Source organism: Pongo pygmaeus, chromosome 10, assembly GCF_028885625.2.
Source record: "Pongo pygmaeus isolate AG05252 chromosome 10, NHGRI_mPonPyg2-v2.0_pri, whole genome shotgun sequence".
Lineage (NCBI taxonomy): Eukaryota > Metazoa > Chordata > Mammalia > Primates > Hominidae > Pongo > Pongo pygmaeus.
In genome coordinates this window covers 108,993,090-109,017,977 of record NC_072383.2, presented here as the reverse complement: position 1 = coordinate 109,017,977, position 24,888 = coordinate 108,993,090, and the positions used below count along the sequence as shown (strand labels likewise).

Sequence of the window (24,888 nt, the reverse complement as noted above, 5' to 3'; positions counted from 1 at the left end):
CTGGTCTTGAACTCCTGACCTCATGATCCACCTGCCTCAGCCTCCCAAAGTGCTGGGATTACAGGCATGAGCCACCGCGCCTGGCCCTTCTTTTTTCTTTTCTTTTTTTTTTTTGAGATGGAGTCTCACTCTGTAGCCAAGGCTAGAGTGCAGTGGTGCCATCTCAGCTCACTGCAACCTCTGCCTCCTTGATTCAAGTGATTCTCCTGCCTCAGCCTCCTGAGTACCTGGGATTACAGGTACACGTCACCATGCCCAGCTAATTTTTGTATTTTTCGTAGAGACGGGGTTTCACCTGTTAGTCAGCCTGGTCTCGAACTCCTGACCTCGTGATCTGTCCGCCTTGGCCTCCCAAAGTGCAGCATGAACCACCGCACCCGGCCACTTGGCTGATATTTTAAAATTTCTTTAGAGACAGGGTCTCACCATATTGCCCAGGCTGGTCTTGAACTCCTGGGCCCAGGTGATCCTCCTGCCTCCGCCACCCAGAGTGCCAGGATTACAGGTGTGAGCCACCATGCCCAGCTGGGTTTTGCATTTTCTTTTTCTTTTTTTTTTTTAGACGGAGTCTCAGTCTGTCGCCCAGGCAGTGCAGTGGCATGATCTCGGCTCACTGCAATCTCTGTCTCCCTGGTTCAAGTGATCCTCCTGCCTCAGCCTCCCAAGTAGCTGGGATTACAGGCGCGTGCCACTATGCCCGGCTAATTTTTTGTATTTTCAGTAGAGACAAGGTTTCACCGTGTTAGCCAGGATGGTCTCGATTTCCTGACCTCGTGATCTGCCTGCCTCAGCCTCTTAAAGTGCTGGGATTACAGGTGTGAGCCACTGCGTCCAACCTGGGTTTTGCATTTTAATAGTCACTTTGTAGGAAACTGGAAATAGTAGTGGGAGGAGCCTGTGATGGTGGAAAGCGCTTAGTCCCTGCAGGAGCTGGGGCCTCAGCATGGGGTCTGATGTTGGGTGCTACTCCTGTATGTGGGACCCCTGCTTCTCTGCTTAAAACACCTCTTCTCACTGTGTCCTTCTCTTCTAGGAATGGATGTATATGGCTACCTACTGGCACGAGAAGGGCGGCTGGAGGATGTTGAGAACCTTGGATGCCGCCTTTTCAATATCTCTGATCAGCATGCAGAACCGTGGGTGGTTTCTGGGTATGATTATGCATTCTCTTTTCTCTGCAGTTGTCAGTAGATTAAGAGATTGTGGTTGCTCCTGAAGAGAATATAAATTGAAAGCGCAGGTTTAAGAGGTAATCACCTGGCCAGGCATGGTGGCTCATGCCTGTAATCTCAACACTTTGGGAGACTGAGACAGGTGGATCGCTTGAACCCAGGAGGCAGAGGTTGCAGTGAGCCAAGATAGTGCCACTGCACTCCAGGTGGGCGGCAGAGTGAGATTTTGTCTCAAAAATAAAAATAAATAAATAAATAAATAAATAAATAAATAAATAAAAATAAAAAGAGGTAATTACTTGAGGCCAGGAGTTTGAGACCAGCATGGGCAATGTAGCAACACCCTGTCTGTATAAATATATATATATGTATATTTTTTAAAAAGATAATCAGCCCTGGATTCAAATCATGGTTTATGACTCTGGATGCATTATTTACCTATCTAGGTCTGTATTCTCATTTGGAAAATGGGCTAATAACCTCTCCTTCTAGGGTTAAGCATTAACTGAGTTGGTGAATGCATTGTGCTTAGTACTGAGCCATCAGTGATGGGGCCAGAAGATGCTCCTTTGTTATTAACCTGGCTTTACAAATTCTCTGAATGCCTCTCTGCTAATAACTAATATCCAGATCATAGGTTCTTTTTCATAATTTTTCCCTTCCGTATCAAGATTTCCCCTTAAAAATAAATAGTGGATTTTTTGGTTTGTTTTGCTTTTCTACTAGTATCTTAGGTTAAAACTGTAAGTGTGGTTTGGAATAAGGATTATGTTCAGGGCCTTCAATATGATTTTTGGATCAAGTTTCTTTGTAGTCTTCTCTTGGATAACTTCTGGGGTTTTTGTGTTTTTTTTTTCTCCAGCTGTCACAGCTTCTATAGCAAACGCTACTCCCGGGCCCTCTATTTAGGAGCCAAGGCCATTCAGCTGAACAGTAATAGTGTTCAAGCTTTGCTACTTAAGGGAGCAGCACTTAGGAACATGGGCAGAGTCCAAGAAGCAATAATCCACTTTCGGGAGGCCATACGGCTCGCACCTTGTCGCTTAGATTGTTATGAAGGTAAGATAGAAAACATAGGTGAATGGTGTGAATCCGTGGGTGTGGCAGCAGCCCTCAGATGGAAGGTTTCATTAGGCCAGCACTTACCAAACTCTGTTAGAATAATCTGGGGAAGCTGGCCGGGCGTGGTGGCTCACACCTGTGATCTCAGCACTTTGGGAGGCCGAGACAGGCAGATCGTGAGGTCAAGAGATTGAGACCATCCTGGCCAACGTGGTGAAACCCCGTCTCTACTAAAAATACAAAAATTAGCTGGGCATGGTGGCTCACACCTGTAGTTTCAGCTACTTGGGAGGCTGAGGCAGGATAATCGCTTGAACCTGGGAGGCGGAGGTTGCAGTGAGCCAAGATTGCGCCACTGCACTCCAGCCTGGCGACAGAGCGAGACTCCATCTATTTAAAAAAAACAACAACAAAAAAAACCCATCATCCGGGGAAGCTTTTCAATATCCTGACGTTGGGTCTCTCCAGTGTAGATGGAAATATACGGAATTGGGAATAGACATCGACATTTTTGGAGGTCTCCAGGTGTTACCAGTGTGCAGACAGGTTTGGGAACCACTGCATTAGGCATTTTACATTTATTTAGGGCTTTCACTGGATTTGTCACCTCATACTTTCAGAATCCATTTTTTCTGATTCTTTTTTTTTTTTTCTGGTTTTTGGTGAGGGGATAGTTGGGATGGGGTTTTTTTTTGTCCTCCCACCCCTTGCACCCGTCCAGTGTGGCGTACTCATTAATATGAATCTCTCTGTGTCAGGCACCATGCAAGATCACTTAGTTTGCCTATTTTTTTTCTCTTATTCCTCTTTTTTTTTTTTTTTTTTTTTGAGACGGAGTCTCACTTTGTTGCCCAGGCTGGAGTGCAGTGGCATGATCTCAGCTCACTGCAAGCTCCACCTCCCGGGTTAATGCCATTCTCCTGCCTCAACCTCCCCAGTAGCTGGGATTACACCTGGCTAATTTTTTGTATTTTTAGTAGAGACCAGGTTTCACTGTGCTAGCCAGGACGGTCTCAATCTCCTGACCTCGTGATCCGCCTGCCTCGGCCTCCCATAGTGCTGGGATTACAGGCGTGAGCCACCGTGCCTGGGCCCTGGTTTTGTTTTTTTTGTTTTTTTTGGGGTTTTTTGGTTTGTTTTTTTTTTTTGAGACAGAGTCTCCCCCTGTCACCCCAGGCTGGAGTGCAATGGCATGATCTTGGCTCATTGCAACCTCCACCTTCCGGGTTCAAACCATTCTCCTGCCTCAGCCTCCTGAGTAGCTGGGTTTACAGGCGCCCACCACCACACCCAGCTAATTTTTGTATTTTTTAGTGAGATGGAGTTTCACCATTTTGGCCAGGCTGGTCTCGAACTCCTGACCTCGTGAGCTGCCTGCCTTGGCCTCCTAAAGTGCTGGGATTATAGGCATGAGCCACCACAACCGGCCTATTTTTTTAATTTTTATTTGAGATAGTCTCACTCTGTCGCCCAGCCTGGAGTGCAGTGGTGCAATCTCAGCTCACTGCAAACTCCACTTGCCGGATTTAAGTGATTCTCCTGCTTCAGCCTCCTGAGTAGCTGGGATTACAGGCGTACACCACCACACCCAGCTCATTTTTGTATTTTTAGTAGAGATGGGGTTTCGCCATGTTAGCCAGGCTGGTCCCAAACTCCTGGGCTCAAGTGATCTGCCCAGTTCAACCTCCTAAAGTGCTCGGATTACAGGCGTGAACCACTGTACATGGCCTGTTAGGGCTATTCTTTTTCGTGGCCATCTTACCTTGGGCCAGAGTTAGTACTCGTGGGATAACTCCACATCCATATGATAGTGTTGGCTGTGGGAATGGGTCTGTTCATTGTGACCTCCAGAGTGGGCACAATCAGGATCCAACTTTGTTTTGTTATGTAATATTTTAAGTTCATGTGAATTGACCCTGGGAGTTCAAAGGAGCTGTGCCAGTTTCAGCAACGTTTGGTGACTCAGTCACAGACATTAAAATAGATCTTACAAGATGCAGTTCCTCCAAAACATATTTTTATAAGCATTTAAAAATAAACCTAGGAGTCTAGGAGTGATTTGTTCTTAACAGGAAGATGAGTTCAAATTTGAGAAATAAAATTTGGATGTTGGGAAAGAGAACAAATCTGCTTATATAGCCAGAGAGCTATGCCTCTGGATTTGTTGGGGGGAAAGAGGATTGTCTTTGTTCTGAAAGAAGCTCCAGCAAACCAACCATTGATTTCAGATTAACTTCTTGATCCTGAAACTGTAACTTCCCTGTCTTCCCAGCTGCTGTTATCATGTTAATTCCATTATACTGCATGCCTATTTCACCAGAGCTCAGGGATGCGGTTGAATAGCCCGTCCTATAATATTTGGACAGCGGATGTTTCCCAGTTGGCCAGTGAGGCTTCTTAAGCTGCCATTTGGAGATTTGGGTCAGGGCAACTCTGACTACACCCTTTGATGTTTCTTATAGTTTCCAGTTGGAGCTTCCTTCTTTTGCTGGTAGAGGTTTAGGTTAGGCAAGTGCATTCTGTTTTCTTCTGAAGTTCCAGTAGGGCTTTAGCAGGGAAGTAAAACTATTCAGTAAGTAATTGCAAACAACTGTATGTGGAATCCAACATGTTGCCCTTAAGAGTTAGGTAATTGGCCGGGTGTGATGGCTCATGCCTGTAATCCTAGCACTTTGGGAGGCCGAGGTGGGTGGATCACCTGAGTTTAGGAGTTCGAGACCAGCCTAGCCAACATGGTGAAATACTATCTCTACTAAAAATAGAAAAAAATTTAGCCAGGCATGGTGGCGCACGCCCTGTAGTCCCAGCTACTTGGGAGGCTGAGGCAGGAGAATCGCTTGAACCCAGGAGACATGGGTTGCAGTGAGCTGAGATGTCACCACTGCCCTCCAGCCTGGGTGACAGAGCAAGACTCCATTTCAAAAAAAAAAAAAAAAAGAGTTAGAGTTAGGTAATTTCTGGTTAAGTAACCATAGTGTGTGGAAGGGTGTGCATGAATGTTATAAATGCTGCTAGGGTGGAGGAGTATGCAGAGAAAATCTGCCAAGGATTGTGTGGGTTTGGGGTTTTAAGCTGTTTTTTTGTTTTGATGAACGCCTTGTGCCAACAAGTTATTCCTCTGTTCTCCTCAACTTATTGGCATGAATAGTTGAGAGTTGACTCTTCTCAGGGTGGCCTCCTCATAGGGCGTCTCGCTGTGGGTGTGGAAAGAGGCAAGTGCTGCCATTTGCAGTCTGTCTGGTGCATCTGATAAGTACTGTTGATCTTGTTTAGGGAAGCCCTCAGCAAGTGCCTTTTGAGACAGCTGTTACATTTCAAATAAAAGAGTCTTTCTCCCTAGGTTGCTTGACATAAGTCCTTTATTTGTCAAACTGGAAATTCACTTTAAGACTCTAGGAGCCAGGCCAGGCACGGTGGCTCACGCCTGTAATCCTGATACTTTGGGAGGCTGAGCTGGGCGGATCACCTGAGTCAGGAGTTCGAGACCAGCCTGACCAACATGGAGAAACCCCATCTCTACTAAAAATACAAAACTAGCCGGGTGTGGTGGTGCATGCCTGTAATCCCAGCTACTCGGGAGGCTGAGGGAGGAGAATTGCTTGAACCCGGGAGGCGGAGATTGCGGTGAGCCGAGATGGCGCCATTGCACTCCAGCCTGGGCAACAAGAGCAAAACTCCGTCGCAAAAAAATAAATAAATAAATAAAGACCCTAGGAGTCTTCCATCTTAAACCTAACCCTACAGGTGACCGAATGCAGCTGGAGAATAACTGCTTGTTAAGAGGCAGCAAAACCTTGGGTTTTGTTGGGAACATCATCTCTCACTACTTTGATCTCTTGGCCATATGACAGACTAATCTTAGTGTCTCATTTATTCTTCCAGCGGTCAGATGGAGTGCTCACATGCTGCAGGTTCCTTACATGTGCTTGTTTCCTTCCCTAAACTGAAGGTAACTTTGAAGGCAGTCTTTTTCCACATCCATCAAGTGCTCTGGGGAAGAACACTTCTTAGCTATTCCATCAACACTCTTGCCAGTCTAATCTCACCATCAGTTTCCCCTGGCCTGCCCTTTGTCTGAAACTTTGAAGGTTAGCAATTTGGAGAGCTATCAGAGTGGAAGCATGGGTTGGAATGGTAATGGCATTGAATGTCTTCATGTGTTTTACTTTTTTCAGGTCTTATCGAATGTTACTTAGCCTCCAACAGTATTCGAGAAGCAATGGTAATGGCTAACAACGTTTACAAAACTCTGGGAGCAAATGCACAGACCCTTACCCTTTTAGCCACTGTTTGTCTTGAAGACCCAGTGACACAGGAGAAAGCCAAAACATTATTAGATAAAGCCCTGACCCAAAGGCCAGATTACATTAAGGCTGTGGTGAAAAAAGCAGAACTACTTAGTAAGTGTGTCTTATTTTCTGCCCTATTCATTAATTTTTATAAAACCCGACCTCAGTTGGACCCCCTTGTCCCGGCTAGTTACATATGACCAGACAGGTGTGTGCCTTTTGCAGCAGGTCTGAGCCTGCTTGGATTGGTTTATATTTAGCCCAACCAAGTATAGCTGGCTTAGACCTGCTTGGCTTGCCTCCAACCACCTATAATTGGTTGGTATCTGTTCGGCTCACTTTTTTTTTTTTTTTTTTTTTTGAGATGGCGTCTCGCTCTGTCACCCAGGCTGGAGTGCAGTGGCGTGATCTCAGCTCACTGCAACCTCCGCCTCCCGGGTTCAAGTGATTCTTCTGCCTCAGCCTCCTGAGTAGCTGGGACTACAGGCATGCACCACCACGCCCAGCTGATTTTTTTTTTTTTTTTTTTTTTTTTTTTTTTTTTAAGTAGAGACGGTTTCACCGTATTGGCCAGGCCGGTTTAGAAATCCTGACCTCGTGATCCACCTGCCTCGGCCTCCCAAAGTGGTGGGATTACAGGCGTGAGCCACTGCGCCCAGCCTCAGCTCACTGTTATCTGGTTTGAGTTGTCCTGAATTAGTTGGAGCTGAATATAACTAACTGATTTTAGCCATTTCGAATGGAGCTATCTGGATGATTTTATGACTTCCCGTTTGGCCCTGTTTTTTTTTTTTTTCAGTCCTGATTTATGATAAACTCATAATTTGGTTCATTGAATTTGGGCTAGTTGGCAAATAAAAGCAGTTTGGCTTTTTAAAGTTAAGAGCCCATTTTAAAACATAACTCAAACTGTAAATTTCTTTTTTTTTTTTTTTTTTTTTTTTTGAGACGGACTCTCGCTCTGTCGCCCAGGCTGGAGTGTAATGGCACAATCTCGGCTCACTGCAAGCTCCGCCTCCTGGGTTCAGGCCATTCTCCTGCCTCGGCCTCCCGAGTAGCTGGGACTATAGGCGCCCGCCACCACGCCTGGCTAACTTTTTGTATTTTTAGTAGAGACAGGGTTTCACTGTGTTAGCCAGGATGGAAAACTTCTTAACTGAATAGGGCTTCAGGTGTGCTTGCCTTCGCTTTGTGTTGTACCAGTGTTCTCTTGAGGATGTCTGCAAAGAGATTGTCAGAATGGTAGTTGTGATTTTTTTGTACGTGACTTAAGTGAGGGTCTTTTTTATTCCCCCAGGCAGGGAACAGAAATACGAAGATGGAATTGCTTTGCTGAGGAACGCACTGGCTAATCAGAGTGACTGTGTCCTGCATCGGATCCTAGGAGATTTCCTTGTAGCTGTCAATGAGTATCAGGAGGCAATGGACCAGTATAGTATAGCACTAAGGTAGGCACTAGCCTCCCTTGGGGGAAAGCCACTGAGGAGGGTAGAGGAGGCAGTGAGCTGCGTCACAGGAGTTATGGAAACACACACTTTGTGTCCATAGTTGAAAGCAGAATAATAATAGTAATGGTAGAAGAGTTATTTGTGAATTCATGACTTCTAAAAATTTTTTCTTAAAATATATTAACAACATTAGAGAACTGTTTCACTCATAACCATCCCACACCACTATAACATCTGTGTTCATTTGTATAGCTCATCTTCTGTCCTTGCCCACACATAACATATTTTTATAGGGTTGTACCTAGTATATATTTTTTATTCTTCTTTTTCAAATCAAAGTATTGTAAGTACTTTCCCATGTTTCTATCTACTGTAGTCGTTAAGAACTTGAGGTCTGAAGTTTTGAATACTACCTTCACCACCTGTGATCTTGGGCAAGTTACTAACACATTTCCTTGTCTATATCTAGCTACCTTATTAGATATTAAATGATCGAATGAGGGTTAAATGATTATTTCATGTAAAGCTCTTAGCCCTGTGCCTGGTACATAGTAAATGCTAAATAAATAGTAGTATTCTTACTGTTTAATACAGAAGTGGTTTCTTTGAGGATTGTCTGTGTGTCTGTAAGGTTATGGTGAAGGGCTGTCTTTAATAGAGTCTGATCACATTCAATTGTTCAGCACACAGTTGAGCACCACTTGTGTGACTTGCATCTCAGTGATGACTGGAGATGCTATGTTTCGGGAGCTGTCAGTCTCAGACATGCAGACTGACCATACCATGTGCTAAGGGCTTTCATAGTAGTCTATAGAAGGGAAGGTGGGAGTCCAGAGGGCAGGAGCCCTGGGTATGGGTGAGAGCTTCAGAGTACAGGATGTGGAAGGCTTCAACCAGGAGACGAGGAGATGTTACAGATCGGTCTGCATTTATATCAGTAGAAACGGTGCCAACGTGGGTTTTAGCTGCTTTTTAGAATCCCAGAAGCAAGTGAGAAAATAAAATATCAGACTTCCATTAGAGGTGGGGTTTGCTAGGGGTGGGACGCCTGCTGGCTTGGGTGATAGTCACCAAGGCAAGAGGAAAGATTGCTTAGGAGGCAAATAAATGAATGTTCTAGAGGCTCTGAACTTTGGGGGTGGGGGTGGCATATGTACTGACACTCAGCTGCTAAATGTGAATGCTTGGGTAGGGGTAGCCTTGGGTCCTGGGGTCTGACCTAGGTGTTTACAAGTCTGTTCCATGGTACAGCGTGATGTTTTTGGTTGGCTCCTGAAATGCTGCTATGTTTAATTACATCATAAGAACATGGGACACCTATACTCAGAGAAATTCCTATTTTTGGTAACCCTGTAGCTCAAAAACCCAACTTCCTGGGAATTACATTTGAATTTACCTGGGAATGTTTGTTTGCCACTTTTTCATTTGTGTTATCTGGTAGCCGCCTCTAGCAGAATGCTAGGGGTAATAGGTATGAAAAAGTTTAAGAAATTTGTGGAGAAAAACTCAAATTGAGAACTCTAAAAATTAGGAAGAGACTCCTTTTTGCACTTCTGGTGGTGGACTCCCTCAACCCAGCCTTGGAAGCCTGAGTTGTTTGGAGAGGCAAGGCTTTAGCACATTCTTTGGGACTGTGTGGTCATTTCACTGCCGGGCCAGGGAGATGACGAATCAGCCAGCAAGAGCAAGGCAGAGATTCAGGCCTCTCCTTTGTTTTGTTGTCCCCTAGTTTGGACCCCAATGACCAGAAGTCTCTAGAGGGGATGCAGAAGATGGAGAAGGAGGAGAGTCCCACGGATGCCACTCAGGAGGAGGATGTGGACGACATGGAAGGGAGTGGGGAAGAAGGGGACCTGGAGGGCAGCGACAGTGAGGCGGCCCAGTGGGCTGACCAGGAGCAGTGGTTCGGCATGCAGTGATGGGGCGGCAGCTCCATGGCCACACTGGCCTGCCCTGCTCTGAGCACTTCCGTGGACTGAAGGAACCGTAGGAGCCTGCTCTCAGGAGGACAATGATTCAGCATGTGATTGCAGCAGGGGTCTCTGCCCCCTCGCTCCCGATTCCTAGTCGTGACTTCATTTCTAAAACAGAGCCTGACCAACCTTCCATGTATCTCCATCCTCCCCTGCTCCAGCCAGGGAGGACTGAGGGAGTGCCCCGAGACCCACACACATGTTGGGGCTTCTGGGCCAAGAGTACTTTTTATATAACTAATTTCTAAATCCAAAAGCTCAAGGAGTAGACAGTGTTCTGTGACATGGATGGGTTTGAAGGAGTTACCCACCATCCCAGCACGATAGTGTCATCTCCCAAGTTGGATGGCAGCACGATCTGGCCCTAGGGAGCTTCCTGTTCCCAGAAGTCATTGTCCTGGGCTATCCAGATGACCCTAGTAAATCTTGCTTCCTTCTACAATGTTAGTAATGCCTTAAGCTGACAGTTGCTATTTTGCAGAACAGTTTTCCTCTTTGCTTAGCTAGTAACTTGCCTCTGAGCCTGGGCTGATCTGAGAAACAGGTGTGATGAGAGCATGAACCAGAGGTGCACCTGGGGCAGTTCCCTAATAAAACTGGTTTGTACAGTCATGGTGTTGGGGTGATCAGAATGGAAGCCCTTTTTAAAATAGACTCTTAGTATTTTTGTCTTATTCGGAATGCATTGATTCAGCCCCAGAAGTATTTGCCAGAAATAGACTTTCTTCCCCTAGTGTTGGGAGCCAGGAAGGTTGGAAAGCTCAGGAACCCTGAGCTGGTTCATCTGTTTGCATATTGGGTAGGTAAATTTCCCTGGAGCCTGAGAGTCTTTGGCCAGATTTCAGCTGAGTCTGCCTGGCTCTTTTGCTGCAGCTGTGAGATTGGGGTCTGGTTCCAGCAGTCTGTCACTGGTCAGCCTGAGTGTCACACCCTGAGCTCTGGGGCTGGGAGTTTCTTCCCACACCCTCTCCCTTGTGTCTTAAATTGCGATGGCTCTGAGTATACAATTAATCGGAGGTGAGGGGTGGGTGTCACAGCTAATCCCAAATTCAAAAATTAGTCCAAGGTGCTGCAAAATATAAATTTGATGTCAGTAGAAAGTCGTATCCTAAAATGTAAAAACTATAAGTGTACAGTAGTTAACGAGCTCAGAACATCTGATAACTGCAATTTAAAATGGGCAAAAAGTTTCTGAGTCTTTCAGTCTAAGACCCAAAGCCTGCGCAACATCACTTGATCTGAGCCACTTCTAAAGAGACATACAAGGCTGGGCGTGCTCACACCTGTAATCCCAGCACTTTGGGAGGCCAAGGCGGGTGGATCACTTGAGGCCAGGAGTTTGAGACCAACCTGGCCAACATGGTGAAACCCCCGCTCTGTTAAAAATACAAAAATTAGCCGGGCATGGTGGTACACACCTATAATCCCAGATACTCAATACACAGGAGGCTGAGGCGGGAGAATTGCTTGAACCCAGGAGGTGGAGGTTGCAGTGAGCCAGGATCTGCACTGCACTCCAGCCTGGGCAACAGAGACTGTTTAAAAAAAAATAAAGCCCCACAGATAGTTGGGGTCACACCAGGTGAGTGTGCGGCCAGTAGAAGAAGCTGCCTGCCCCTTGGCCTAGGCATGCTCTCCAGGATGCAGCCTCACTTCATGGGCTTCCTCAGCTCCATGACCTGTCATTACTGTGATGAGAGAGAGGCGATGCCTGTTTGCCTTTACCCGGACTCCAGGAGGAAGCCCAGCCCCACCGCGCAATCTCATCTCTGCATGGCAGGCTCACCACCACACTCACATCCACTGGATCAGGGTCCCACAGCCCAGGCCCCATGCATTGCCCTCAGCTGGCACCCTCCCACCGTCCCCTTCTTTGGTATGCCCCTCAGCCCTGCTGAGAGCCCCTGTGCTCTCCAGGCTCCTCCAGCCCAGCACCTCCCAGGACAGATCCTCATTCCCTGCAGCTCCAGCCCCAGGGTGACAGCCAGGTTGGAAGAGGCAGCTGAAGCTGTGAAACCACCTCACACGGGATTGAGAAAACACTCGGTCGACATCAAGGAGTGGTGCTCAGAGAGTGCTGAAGCTGTCACTTGGCACTGCCACTGTCACTCTTTCACAAACCCAAAACCTCAAGGGCAGGGAGCTCCAGGAGGCAGGGGCAGAACCAGGCTGCTCAGCCCTGTGGCTCTCCTGCCCAGCCACCTGCCAGGAGACCAGGCACCTGACCAAGGACAGCCCCCAAATGCCCAGTCACCACAAGTTCTTTCTGGGTTCTGGAGTCCCACACAGCCAGTATGAGGGTGTTTTAAACAGTCATTTCTCCACCTTCCAGATTGTTCAGAGACCACCTGGGTCTGAAAAGACCCCTCTCCCCCTCAGAACCCATGGGCTGCTGGGGCAGTTAGCTGTGCAGCCCCTGCTGCCTCCCGGGGTGAGGACTAAATGAGTCCGTGCAGCTTTCAGCACGTCACCCTTTGCGACATCCTCACTGGGGAATGCCAGCTGGCCAGGCCTCCCTGGGGAGCTGGGGGTGGTTCTGCCCTTCTGGAGCCCTCTCGTCTCTGAAGGACCCTCAGCCAAGCAGGGAGGCAGGCTCTAGAGTCGAGGTGAGCCTTGCCCTTCAGCGGGACCTCCCATTTTTCACTTTTCAACCCGTGCTGGGCTCCAGGGACCTGGTAGGTATGTACTCTACTCATGGCTGATGGCAGGAGCTCTCCCTGCAGCCACAGCTTGGGGGCCACACTCCTGCCTCTGAATTCCAAAAAATGAGGCCGGCTTTTGCCCAAATCTGCAATCCCCAAACTAGAGCATGCATCTCCACGATGCAGGTTCCCAGGCCCAGCACCAAACTTTTATTGGAATCCAGAGGCCTGGCCCAGGCCCAGTGGTCTGCAGCTTTCACTTCCCACCCTGACTTCCTATTCTATGCAGGTGTTCCCTGGAAAAGTATTGAGAAACCTGTGAGAGGGGAGCTCAAAGTTCCCAACAGCTGCAGGCCTGACCCCAGAGGGCCCTTGGGAGTTAACTTTGCAGCTGCCGGTGGGTGGAAGGAACCGGCCTCCAAAGGCCTCACCTGTGGCTTCCTGCGTTCCCAGCCCTACACTGGCTTACCTGTGGCAGGCCAGGGCCTGCGCGGAGCTGCTTCCCAGAGCTCAGGTGAGCTGTCCCCGTGAGCAGCTCTCTGGGGTTGTGCTCAGGCCTGCGTTCCCTGCTGATGACAGTGAGTCCAGACTCCACATGCACCTCACCTTGTCCTCCAGGCACGGCTGTGGCCAGGTCACCGGGAAGCCCTGCGCTGGGAGGGGCCGTTGAGGTAAGTGCCTTACTAAGGTTTTCCACTTTCTGCAGGAGCCTCCCTGCCCCAGGGCAGCAGGAGGGGCCTCAGTTGCCACCTCCCCTCTTGGGGTGCAGTGCAGGTCTGCCGTCTAGACGCCTCCAGGCCTGGGCAAACTCAGCATCCCTGCCCCTGCCGCACCTGGGCCACCACCAGCCTGGTCCAGGGTGTGGGGTTTTTCCCAGATTGCTGTGGAAGGTCATTGGCAGCACAGCACACAGCACCAGCAAGGTCAGGAACAAACCAAGAAGCCCTCAGTGCAGCCTCCATGGCAGCCATGAAAACAAAACATGAATTTTAAAGTAACAGTGCCACTGTGCACTGCTGGTGGGAATGTAAGGTGGCGCAACCACTGTGGAGAACAGTCTGGCGATTCAGAAATTCAAACAGTACTACTACCGTAGGATCCAGCGTTCCACCTCCGGGTGTACACCCGAAGAAGTGAAAGCCAGAACGCCAAAAGATTGCACATCCATGTCCACGCAGCACTGTCCACAGTAGCAAAAGGTGGAAACAACCCATGTGTCCTTAGATGAGTAGATAAACAAACCAAGGTGCGTCTTTCGGTACAATGGAATGTTACTCAGCCTTGTAAAGGCAAGTGACACATGCTACAACATGGAGGAACTTTGAGGACATTATTCTAAGTGGTAGAAGCCAATCACAAAAGGACAAATGCTGTATGACTCCACGAATCTGAGGTGTACCTGGCACAGTCAGATTCATAAAGACAGAAAGTAGATTAGAGGCTGCCAGGAGCTGGAGGGAAGGAATGACTTAGTTTCTAATAGGGACAGAGTTTCTGCTTAGAATGTTTAACAAGTTCTGGATATGGTGCGGATGGTTGCACATTTTATGTCATGTATGTTTTATGACAAAAAAGAAATGGCCTGTAAGCCTGCCATCTGGATAACCCCAGTAAACACATCTTAATTTATGTGAAATATGGTGTGTATTTGTAATATATATGTGTTACATAAAATTACACATGGTTTAAAAAATTCAGGCCAGGTGCAGTGGCTCACATCTGTAATCCCAGCACTTTGGGAGGCCGAGGTGGGCAGATCATTTGAGCTCAGGAGTTCAAGGTCACCCTGGGCAACATAGACCCCATGTCTACAAAAAATTTTTAAATTAGCTGGGCATGGTGGTGTGTCCCTGTGGTCCCAGCTTCAATGCACACGGGAGCTACTCAGGAGGCTGAGGTGGGAGGATCGCTTGAGCCCAGAAGGTGGAGGTTGCAATGAGCTGTGGTTGCATCACTGTACTCCAGCCTGGGTAACACAGTGACACCCTCTCCAAAAAAAAAAAAAAAAAAAAAAAATTAAACCATGAAAGGCATAAAATTAGAAATACATCTACTTCCCAATCCACTGAATTTATTGTCTCTCCCCAAAATAAGTTTCTGGTTCTACTTTTGTAAAAATAGTTTTGTGCTTTTCCTTAACTATATGTATTATAAAAAATATTCTGCCAGGCACAGTGGCTCATGCCTGTAATCCCAGCACTTTGGGAGGCCAAGGCAGGTGGGTCACCTGAGGTCAGGAGATCGAGACCATCCTGGCTAACATGGTGAAACCCTGTCTCTACTAAAAACACAAAAATTAGCCAGGCATGGGTGGTGGTCGCCTGTAGTTTCAGCTACTTGAGAGGGTGGGGCAGGAGAATCGTTTGAACCCAGGAGGTGGAGGTTGCAGTGAACCGAGATCGTGCCGCTTCACTTCAACTGGGGCAACAGAGACCCCGTATGAAAAAAGAAAATACGAGGCCGTGCTGTGCATAGGGACATTCCGTGCAGCGTCAGCGCACCCTTTAATCATCAGTACTGCAGAATCCATTCTGCAGAAGGAACAATTTCCACAACCCTTCTGCTACTGGTGGACACTTGTTTTCCAGTCTTGAACATAATTATTTCAGTCTGTGCTGTCATGAACATATTTTGCCGTAATATTACAAGGATATGCGGAAGTCAAGTTCCTTGCAGTGAAATTCCTGGGTCTCAGATTGTGTGCATTGACATGTCTCATGGGTGCTGCCCGATTACCCTCCAACAATAACAGGTGCGAGTGCCTGTTTGCCTGCCCCTCATCAGCACCACTATCATTAAGTGCTTTCATTTGGTTTTTATTGTTTTTACCAACCTCAGATTTGATCAGTACTCCCTTGCTTTTATTTGCCTTAGCTGCTATTCTTTTTTCTTTCTTCCTTTTTTTTGAGACGGAGTTTCACTCTCCGTCTGGCACATGATTACAGGCATGTGCCACCATGCCCGGCTGATTTTGTATTTTTAGTAGAGACGGGATTTCTCCATGTTGGTCAGGCTGGTCACGAACTCCTGACCTCAGGTGATCCGCGTGCCTTGGCCTCCCAAAGTGCTGGGATTACAGGCGTGAACCACTGCACCTGGCTTTTTTTTTTTTTTTTTTTCTTAAGACAGTCTTACTCTGTCGCCCGGGCTGGAGTGCAGTGGCACAATCTTGGCTCACTGCAACCTCCGCCTCCTGGGTTCAAGTGATTTTCCTGCCTTAGCCTCCTGAATAGCTGGGATTACAGGCATGTGCCACTGCGCCTGGCTAATTTTTGTATTTTTACTAGAGACAGGGTTTCACCACGTTGGCTGGGCTGGTCTCAAACTCCTCACCTCAGGTGATCCGCCTGCCTTGGCCTCCCAAAGCACTGGGATTTCAAGTGTGAGCCATCGCACCTGGCCCCTAGCTGCTATTTCTATTCTTTTTCTTTTCTTTTTTTTTTTGAGTTGGAGTCTCTGTTGCCCAGGCTGGAGTGCAGTGGTGCTATCTCGGCTCACTGCAACCTCCACCTCCCGGGTTCAAGCAATTGAACCTCAGCCTCCCGAGTAGCTGGGATTATAGGCATGGGCCACCACACCCGCCTAATTTTTGTATTTTTAGTAGAGACAGGGTTTCACCATATTGGTCAGGGTGGTCTCGAACTCCTGATCTCATGATCTGGCCGCCTTGGCCTCCCAAAGTGCTAGGATTACAGATGTGAGCCATGGTGCCCGGCCCCAGCTGCTATTTTGTGAGTGCTCCTCTGAGACAGGACACGAGGCACGGCCCTTGCCTGCATTACCACATCTCAGCCTCACACCCCCTGAAGTTGGAGAGGTAGAATTGAGTGCTTTCACAGATGAGTGCACTGAGTCTCAGATGGACATATTAGCTGTTTTTCGTCTGTCCAGAGCCTCCTGCCCTGCAGTTTCAGTATGGTCTTAACGGATCTCTCTGCAATTGTATCATATATTCTGTTCCAGAGAAAACAGCTGCACTAAGCCTGCCTTACCGTCTGTTGCTGCGGGCCTCAGCCTTGCTGTGTCTAAAGGCTGCAGACAGTCTGGCAAGGACAGCACGTCACGACACAGCTCTCGCTGGCCACTTAAATCTTCCAGTGTCTCTCTCTTTATAAACAACCCTCTGGTGACCTCCTTTGTGCTATTTTTTTTCCTTCTTTGGGTAAATTCTTAGCAGGGGGATTTTGGAGTGAGAGTATAATCTTTTTTGGAACTTTCAAGGGGCCTGGCTGGCTTGTCCTCTCCGCGTGGCAAACACATATGCCCAGGTTGGCCCAGCAGCCTCCCTGTCTACCCAGGGAGCCCCTCCCTGGGCTTCAGGTTAGGGGCAAACCAGGAGCTCTGCAGTCTCTGAGCGTCTACCCCTCTTCCTCTTGCTGGAGCTAGGAGCTTGTGCTCTCTGCGGTCCTCTCAGGCCTCCCCCTTAGCTTTCTCCTGGCTGTGGGATTTGGGGTCCCTCCCCCTTGCCTGGCTCTGCAGTTGGGGTGTTTCCCGGACTGAGCTCAGTTCCTCCCCTGTTGAGGGATGAGGGAGACTGTGCTTGATGAGGTTTTGTGTGTGTCGGGGCAGGGGGGTGCTGGCTGCTTGTATCATCCCTGAGTCCCCCTCCTTCAGTGCCGCCTCAGAGGTACCCATCCTCCCCACTAGGAGGGCTGATGCTTATATCATCCCTGAGTCCCCCTCCTTCAGTGCCGCCTCAGAGGTACCCACCCTCCCCACTAGGAGGGCTGAGGCCTGGGGGAGGGCCTCTCTGCACCCTCGGGAAGCCTCTGCCTCATGGTCTGTCACTGGCTGTGTGGCTGTGGGCAGCTCCCTTGGGTTCTCTGTGCCTCTGTGTTCCTTTGGTATAGGACTCAGAGAGTTGGGTCTCCCACTCTGTTGTCAGGTGGGGGCATAACATGAAAGGGGCCTTGTAGCAGGGGTGGCAGCACTTGGAGCCCTCGGAGGGGTGTATGGATGGGGAGCAGCCTCTGAGGGCTAAACCTTGGTCCTTGTCAGGCCAGCGTCCCTGAGGATGGTAACCTTGCCTTCTGCCCCGTGAGCTAGGACCCCTTTGGCACTAGATCAGTGGATTTGACCTGAACCCCTAAGTGCTGGGCCTGGTCTTGCGTAAGCAAGAGGCCCAGGGAAGTTATTTTCCTCATGTTTGGGTCATCCTCTACCCATGACCTAGTCAGCTGGCCCCTTGGCCCACGGGCCCATCTTCCCTATCAGTCTCCATGGGGCAACAGAGGTTTGGTCTAGGAATTGAGTAGGATCCACAGCCAGCAGGGTTCTGTCCTTCAGACAAGGTGGCTCCTAGACTGAAGCCCCAGCCTTGAGGGGCCCAAACGAGCTGACCCCAGGACCCCTGCAGGCCCAGGCCACTCCCCACATCTGTGCTGCTGCTGTTTGGTGAAGCCTACTAGTGTGACAGGAAGGGACAGAGGTGACCCCGTGTACATCCCCCTACTGGAGCTTGTTCCAGAATGCTGGGCATATATACAAGCCACGCAGTGGCCTCCTAGGGGAGGCCAGGGAGGGGCCCTCTCTGAGTCAAGGCTGTGTGGAGACCCCTGAGCAGATCTGGGAGAGTGGTCCCCATGCGTAATGAACCTCCAGTGAGCCCAGGCCAAGAGCCTGCCTGGGGCCTGGCAGGGATTTCTTGATTATTTTAATAAAAATGGGACATTGGTGAAATACAGCATACATACAGAAGCATGTGAAAGCATAGTAGAAGTGTTTACAAAACCACAGGAAAAATGTGTACACCACCATCCAGGTCACAAAATAGAACATTTCCAGGACCCCCACATGCCTGTGCACCAGGCTGATCCCAGCTGGCCCTACTCCCTCCTCTAGCTCCACTCCTGCCACAAGTACCCGTGAGTGAATTTTGTTTTCTTACTTCCTTTATTTTGTGATCCTGAAAGTCTTTTGAAGCTTGGATAAATAACAACCTCATTTTTCTTATCTGTAAAATAATACCATTATTCCCTTGTTTCATTTTTATTTTTACCACATTTTTATCCTAAACAACACTTTTTTTTTTTCTTTTGTGGCAGAATCTTGCTCTGTCACCCAGGCTGCAATACGGTGGTGTGATCTTGGCTCACTGCAACCTCTGCCTCCCAGATTCAAGCAATTCTCCTGCCTCAGCCTCCCAAGTAGCTGGGATTACAGGCACCCACCCCACCATGCCCAGATAATTTTTTTTTTTTTTTTTTTTGAGATGGAGTCTAGCTTTGTCACCCAGGCTGGAATACAGTAGGGCAATCTCAGCTCATTGCAAACGCCACCTCCCGGGTTCAAGTGATTCTCCTGCCTCAACCTCACAAGTAGCTGGGATTACAGGCATATGCCACCACACCAGGCTAATTTTTGTATTGTTAGTAGAGATGGGGTTTCACCATGCTGGCCAAGCTGGTCTCAAACTCCTGGCCTTAAGTGATCTGCCCACCTCAACCTCCCAAAGTGCTAGGATTACAGGTGTGAGCCACTGCTCCCGGCCCCTGATTTTTTTTTTCTTTTTATTAAAAAAAAAAATCTAGTCTGGGCACGGTGGCTCACGCCTGTAAATCCCAGCACTTTGGGAGGCCGAGGTGGGTGGAACACGAGGTCAGGAGATTGAGACCATCCTGGCTAACACGGTGAAACCCCGTCTCTACTAAAAATACAAAAAAATTAGCCGGGCGTGGTGGCGGGCACCTGTAGTCCCAGCTACTCGGGAGGCTGGGGCAGGAGAATGGTGTGAACCCGGGAGGTGAGCTTGCAGTGAGCCGAGATCGTGCCACTGCACTCCAGCCTGGGCGACAGAGTGAGACTCCGTCTTAAAAAAAAAAAACCTAACAGAGATGGGGTCTCACTATGTTGAGCAGGCTGGTTTCAAACTCCTGTCCTCAAGCAGTCCTCCATCTCAGGCTCCGAAAGTACTAGCATTACAGGCATGAGCCACCACACCTGGCCTAATGTTTTGTATTTTTTGCAGAGATGGGGTTTAACCATGTTGCCCAGGCTCGTCTTGAACTCGTGAGCTCAACCAATCTGCTTGCCTTGGCTTCCCAAAGTGATGGGATTATAGGTGTGAGCCACTGTGCCCGACCTGGACTATTTTTTTTTTTTTTTTTTTTTTTTATATTTTACTTCAGGCTTATTTTGTTGCTCTGATTTTTCTTATTTCTTTTAATTTTTAACTTCCTTCTCCACTTTCTTTTTATTATTATTATTATTATTATTATTATTATTATTATACTTTAGGTTTTATGGTACATGTGCGCAGTGTGCAGGTAAGTTACATATGTATACATGTGCCATGCTGGTGCGCTGCACCCACTAACTCGTCATCTAGCATTAGGTATATCTCCCAATGCTATTCCTCCCCCCTGACCTGGACTATTTTTAATAGACTATTTTTAGAACAGTTTTAGATTTGCAGAAAAATTGGGTGGATAGCACAGAAAGTAACCACATGTTCCCCCCACACACACACACAGTTTCCCCTATTGTTAATATCGTATAGTACCATGGAACATTTATCACAATTAATGAGCCAACATTGATACTTTTTTTTCTTTTTTGAGGTGGAGTCTCGCCCTGTCACCCAGGCTGGAGTGCAATGGCACAATCTCGGCTCACTGCAAGCTCCGCTTCCTGGGTTCAAACAATTCTTCTGCCTCAACCTCCCACGTAGCTGGGATTATAAGTGCCTGCCACCACGCCCAGCTATTTTTTTGTATTTTTAGTAGAGACAGGGTTTCACCCTGTTGTCCAGGTTGGTCTTGAACTCCTCACCTTGTGATCCGCCGGCCTCAGGCCTCCCAAAGTGTTGGGATTACAGGCATGAGCCACCGTGCCCGGCCGATACATTATTATTAACTAAAGTCCATGGTTTATTCAGATTTGCTTTTTTTTTTTTTTTGAGATGGAATCTCGCTCTGTCACTCAGGCTGGAGAGCAGTGGTGTGATCTCGGCTCACTGCAACCTCTACCTCCTGGGTTCAAGTGATTCTCCTGCCTCAGCCTCCCCCCACCACGCCCAGTTAATGTTTTGTGTTTTTAGTAGAGTCAGGGTTTCGCTGTGTTGGCCAGGCTGGTCTCGAACTCCTGACCTCAGGTGATCCACCTGTCTCGGCCTCCCAAAGTGTTGGGATTACAGGCATAAGCCACCACACCTGGCCCAGATTTACTCAGTTTTTTTCCTAATGTCCTTTTTCTGTTTCAGAATCTCATCTAAGATTCCACATTACATTTAGTCATCATGTCTCCTTAGGCTCCTCATGGCTATCAGTTTCTCACACTTGTTTTTACTAACTTTGTCAGTTTTGAGGAGTACTGGTCAAGGGTTTTGTAGGGTGCCTTATTCGGTTTTCACTGCGATGTAAGAATCTGCGTGGATATAAGGTATCCATTTTATTCTGTTGATGGACTTTTTTTTTCTAACTTTTTGTTTCAAACTGCTTCTCTACGTATTTTATTTTTACAGAAATATATAATGTACAAATCAACATGCTCACCTGCAGCACTCTGTTCCATTTCCTCACTAGCTTTGGGTATTATCAATCTTTAATTTTCTCCAACACACTGTGTGTGAGATGACATAGTTACTGTAATTTAGATTTTCCTGTTTTGTAATAATATTGAACAATATTTTATATATTTAGTAATGATTTTGCAGAGGAATGATTTCCTCTTCTCTGAAATTCCTGTTGTTTTGCCTACTTTTCTATTGGATTATCTTGTTCTCGTTAATTCATAGTTATTCTTTGTATATTCTAGATAGAATTTAGAACATGAGTTGGTAATATCTTCTTCCAGTTTATGGCTTGTCATTCTCTTTGTAGTATCTTTTGGTTAACAGAGGGTCTTAATTTTAATATAGTTGAATCTGTTTCTTTACGGTTATGCTTTACAATTCTTTTTCTTTTTGAGATGGAGTCTCACTCTGTCCCCCAGGCTGGAGTGCAGTGGCGCGATCTCTGCCCACTGCAACCTCAGCCTCCCGAGTAGCTGGGACTACAGGCGTGTGCCACCACGCCTGGCTAATTTTTTTTTTTTTTTTTTTTTTTTTTTTTTTTTTTTTTAGTAGAGACGGGGTTTCACCATGTTAGCCAGGATGGTCTTGATCTCCTGATCTCGTGATCCGCCCACCTCAGCCTCCCAAAGTGCTGGGATTACAAGCGTGAGCCACCAGGCCCGGCCCATGTTTTACAATTCTTAAGAAATCCTTCCTTACTCAAGGTCAAAATGTACTCTCTATGGTGTGATGTAGGGATCCAATTTTATTGGTTTTTATTATTATTTTTTGAGGCAGAGTCTCGCTGTGTTGCCCAGGCTGGAGTACAGTAGCGTGATCTCAGCTCACTGCAATCTCCTCCTCTCAGGTTCAAATGTTTTTCCTGCCTCAGCCTCTCAAGTAGCTGGGATTACAGGCATGCTCCACCACACCCAGCTAATTTTTTTGTATTTTTAGTAGTGATGGGATTTCGCTATGTTGGCCAGGCTGGTCGCAAGCTCCTGCCTTCAAGTGATCTGCCCACCTCAGCCTGCTAGTGCTGGGATTATAGGCATGAGCCATTAACCCTGGCCTATATATATCCTTTTAAGATTCACACATAATAAGTCAGAGCAGTTTTCTTTTTTCTTTCTAAATAGACTAGACAGCAATTTTCAAAAAGGGAAATTATGAAATTTCCCCACCCTGCCTGCCTTCTAGTTGCCTCTCTAGAAGCAACCATAGTTACTAGTTTCTCATGTATTTTTCCAGAAATAATTTGAAATCACATAAGTGGATATGCATATGCCACCCCCCCTTTTGTATTTGCACAGTTCATCAGCAGATCAGCAGAGTTTATAAAAAGTAAAGTCTCTTTTTTTTTTTTTTTGAGTCTCGCTCTGTTGCCCAGGCTGGAATGCAGTGGTGCACTCTCGGCTCACTGCAACCTCTGCCTCCTGGGTTCAAGCGATTCTCCTGCCTCAGCCTCCCAAGTAGCTGAGATTACAGGCGCTTGTCACCACGCTGCACTAATTTTTGTAGTTTTAGTAGAGACGGGGTTTCACCATGCTAGCCATGCTGGTCTTGAACTCCTGACCTCAGATAATCCACCTGCCTTGGCCTCCCAAAGTGCTGGGATTACAGGCTTGAGCCACCGCACCCAGCCAAAACTCTCATTTTTTTTTTCTTTTTTTTGTTTTTGAGACAGTGTCTTACTCTGTCACCCAGGTTGGAGTACAGTGGCGCGATCACAGCTCACTGCAGCCTCAACCTCCTGGGCTCAAACCATCTTCCCACCTCAGCCTCCCACTTAGCTGGGACCACAGGCGTGTGCCTGCACATCTGGCTAATTAAATTTTTTTTTTTTTTTTTTTTTTTTTTTTTTTTTACCAGGCACAGTGGTGTGTGCCTGTAGTCCCAGCTACTTGGAAGGCTGAGGTGCAAGGATTGCTTGAGCCCCAGAGTTCTGGGCTGCAGTGCGCTATGACAATTGGGTGTTTGCGCTAAGTTCGGCATCAAGATGGTGACCTCCCGGGAGTGGGGGGCCGCCAGGTTGCCTAAGGAGGGGTGAACTGGCCCAGGTCAGAAACGGAGCAGGTCAGAACTTCTGTGCTGATTGGTGGTGGGATCATGCCTGTGAATAGCCACTGCACTACAGCCTGGGCAACATAGCGAAACCCTATAATTAAAAAAAAAATTGTGGCCAGGCATGGTGGCTTACACCTGTAATCCCAGCACTTTGGGAGGCTGAGGTGGGCAGATCACGAGGTCAGGAGTTCAAAACCAGCCTGATCAACATGATGAAACCCCGTCTCTACTAAAAGTACAAAAATTAGCCGGGCATGGTGGCACGTGCCTGTAATCCCAGCTACTCAGAGGCTGAGGCAGGAGAATTGCTTGAACCCCGAAGGTGGAGGTTACAGTGAGCTGAGATTGCGCCACTGCACTCCAGCCTGGGTGACAGAGCAAGACTCTGTCTCAAAAAAAAAAAAAAAAAAAAGTGAGGCTGAGGCGGGTGGGTCACCTGAGGCCAGGAGTTTGATACTAGCCTGGCCAACATAGTGAAGCCCCATCTCTACTGAAAATACAAAAAATTAGCTGGGCATGGTGATGTGAACCTGTAATCCCAGCTACTCGGGAGGCTGAAGCAGGAGAATTGCATGAACCTGGGAGATGGAGTTTGCAGTGAGCCGAGATTGCGCCATGAGACACTGTGCCTGGTTAAGTCTCAGTTTTCAATAGAATATGTTTCTTAAACAGGTTATGATTGATAAATATCAAAAAAATAAATGTTAATGTTTGTACATTCTTAGTCACAAATCAAGGCATTTTGAGTAATTTCCAAACTTAAAAAACACACTTTTATGATTTCTACTTATTTATGTTCTTGAGACAGGGTCTCACTCTTGTGCAAGCTGGAGTGCAATGGCGTGATCATGGCTCACTTCAGCATCGACCTCCCAGGCTCAAGTGATCCTCCTGCCTCAGCCTCCCTAGTAGCTGGGACTACAGGCACATGTCACCACACTTGGCTAATTTTTTTTTTTTTTTAGACGGAGTCTCACTCTGTCGCCCAGTAATTTCCAAACTTACAAAATACATTTTTATGATTTCTACTTATGCGCCACCACACCTGGCTAATTTTTGTATTTTTAGTAGAGACGGGGTTTCACCATGTTGATCAGGCTTGTCTCGAACTCCTGACCTTGTGATCTGCCCACCTCAGCCTCCCAAAGTGCTGGGATTATAGGCATGAGCTACTGCGTCCGGCCTTGGCTAATTTTTTGTAGCAACAAGGTTCTCACTATGTTACTCAGGCTGGTCTCGAACTGCTGGGCTCAAGTGATCCTTCTGCCTTGGCCTCCCAAATTACTGGGATTACAGGTGTGAGCTACTGCACCCAGCCTCTACTTATTTTGATAGAAAAACATCCAATTTAAACTTTACCAACACTCACTGGCTGACTACTGGACATGTTTTTCTCTCCTCCCCCTGCAGGGAGTCCTGTTAGAAGTACAGATTGCTAGGCTGGGCATGGTGGCTCACGCCTGTAATCCCAGCACTTTGGGAGGCCGAGGCGGATGGATCACGAGGTCAGGAGATCGAGACCATCCTGGCTAACATAGTGAAACCCGTCTCTACTAAAAATACAAAAAAAAAATTAGCTGGGCGTGGTGGTGGGTGCCTGTAGTCCCAACTACTTGGGAGGCTGAGGCAGGAGAATAGCGTGAACCTGGAAGGCAGAGCTTGCAGTGAGCCGAGATCACGCCACTGCACTCCAGCCTGGGCGACAGCGCGAGACTCTGTCTCAAAAAAAAAAAAAAAAAAAAGT

At 47.6% G+C, this 24,888-nt stretch overlaps 2 protein-coding genes across 3 annotated transcripts in view; both read left to right on the top strand.

Moving 5' to 3' along the window:
• ANAPC7 (anaphase promoting complex subunit 7) overlaps positions 1-10,556 on the top strand; it is a 29,232-nt gene extending 18,676 nt beyond the window's left edge. Inside the window, exons 7-11 of one of the 2 annotated variants that reach the window (XM_054443887.2) lie at positions 1,034-1,151; positions 2,035-2,231; positions 6,410-6,634; positions 7,821-7,971; positions 9,701-10,556. In XM_054443887.2, coding sequence (XP_054299862.1) covers positions 1,034-1,151; positions 2,035-2,231; positions 6,410-6,634; positions 7,821-7,971; positions 9,701-9,890 — 881 coding nt within the window. In that variant the 3' untranslated portion in view covers positions 9,891-10,556. The remainder of the gene's footprint in view (positions 1-1,033; positions 1,152-2,034; positions 2,232-6,409; positions 6,635-7,820; positions 7,972-9,700) is intronic. The other variant, XM_054443888.2, reaches the window with a different exon arrangement.
• Positions 10,557-11,119: 563 nt separating this feature from the next.
• LOC129010101 (uncharacterized) lies at positions 11,120-14,171 on the top strand. Its single transcript, XM_054443890.2, has one exon. The coding sequence runs from the start codon at positions 11,349-11,351 to the stop codon at positions 12,240-12,242; it is 894 nt and encodes a 297-aa protein (XP_054299865.1). The 5' UTR covers positions 11,120-11,348; the 3' UTR covers positions 12,243-14,171.
• The last annotated feature ends 10,717 nt before the right edge of the window (positions 14,172-24,888 follow it).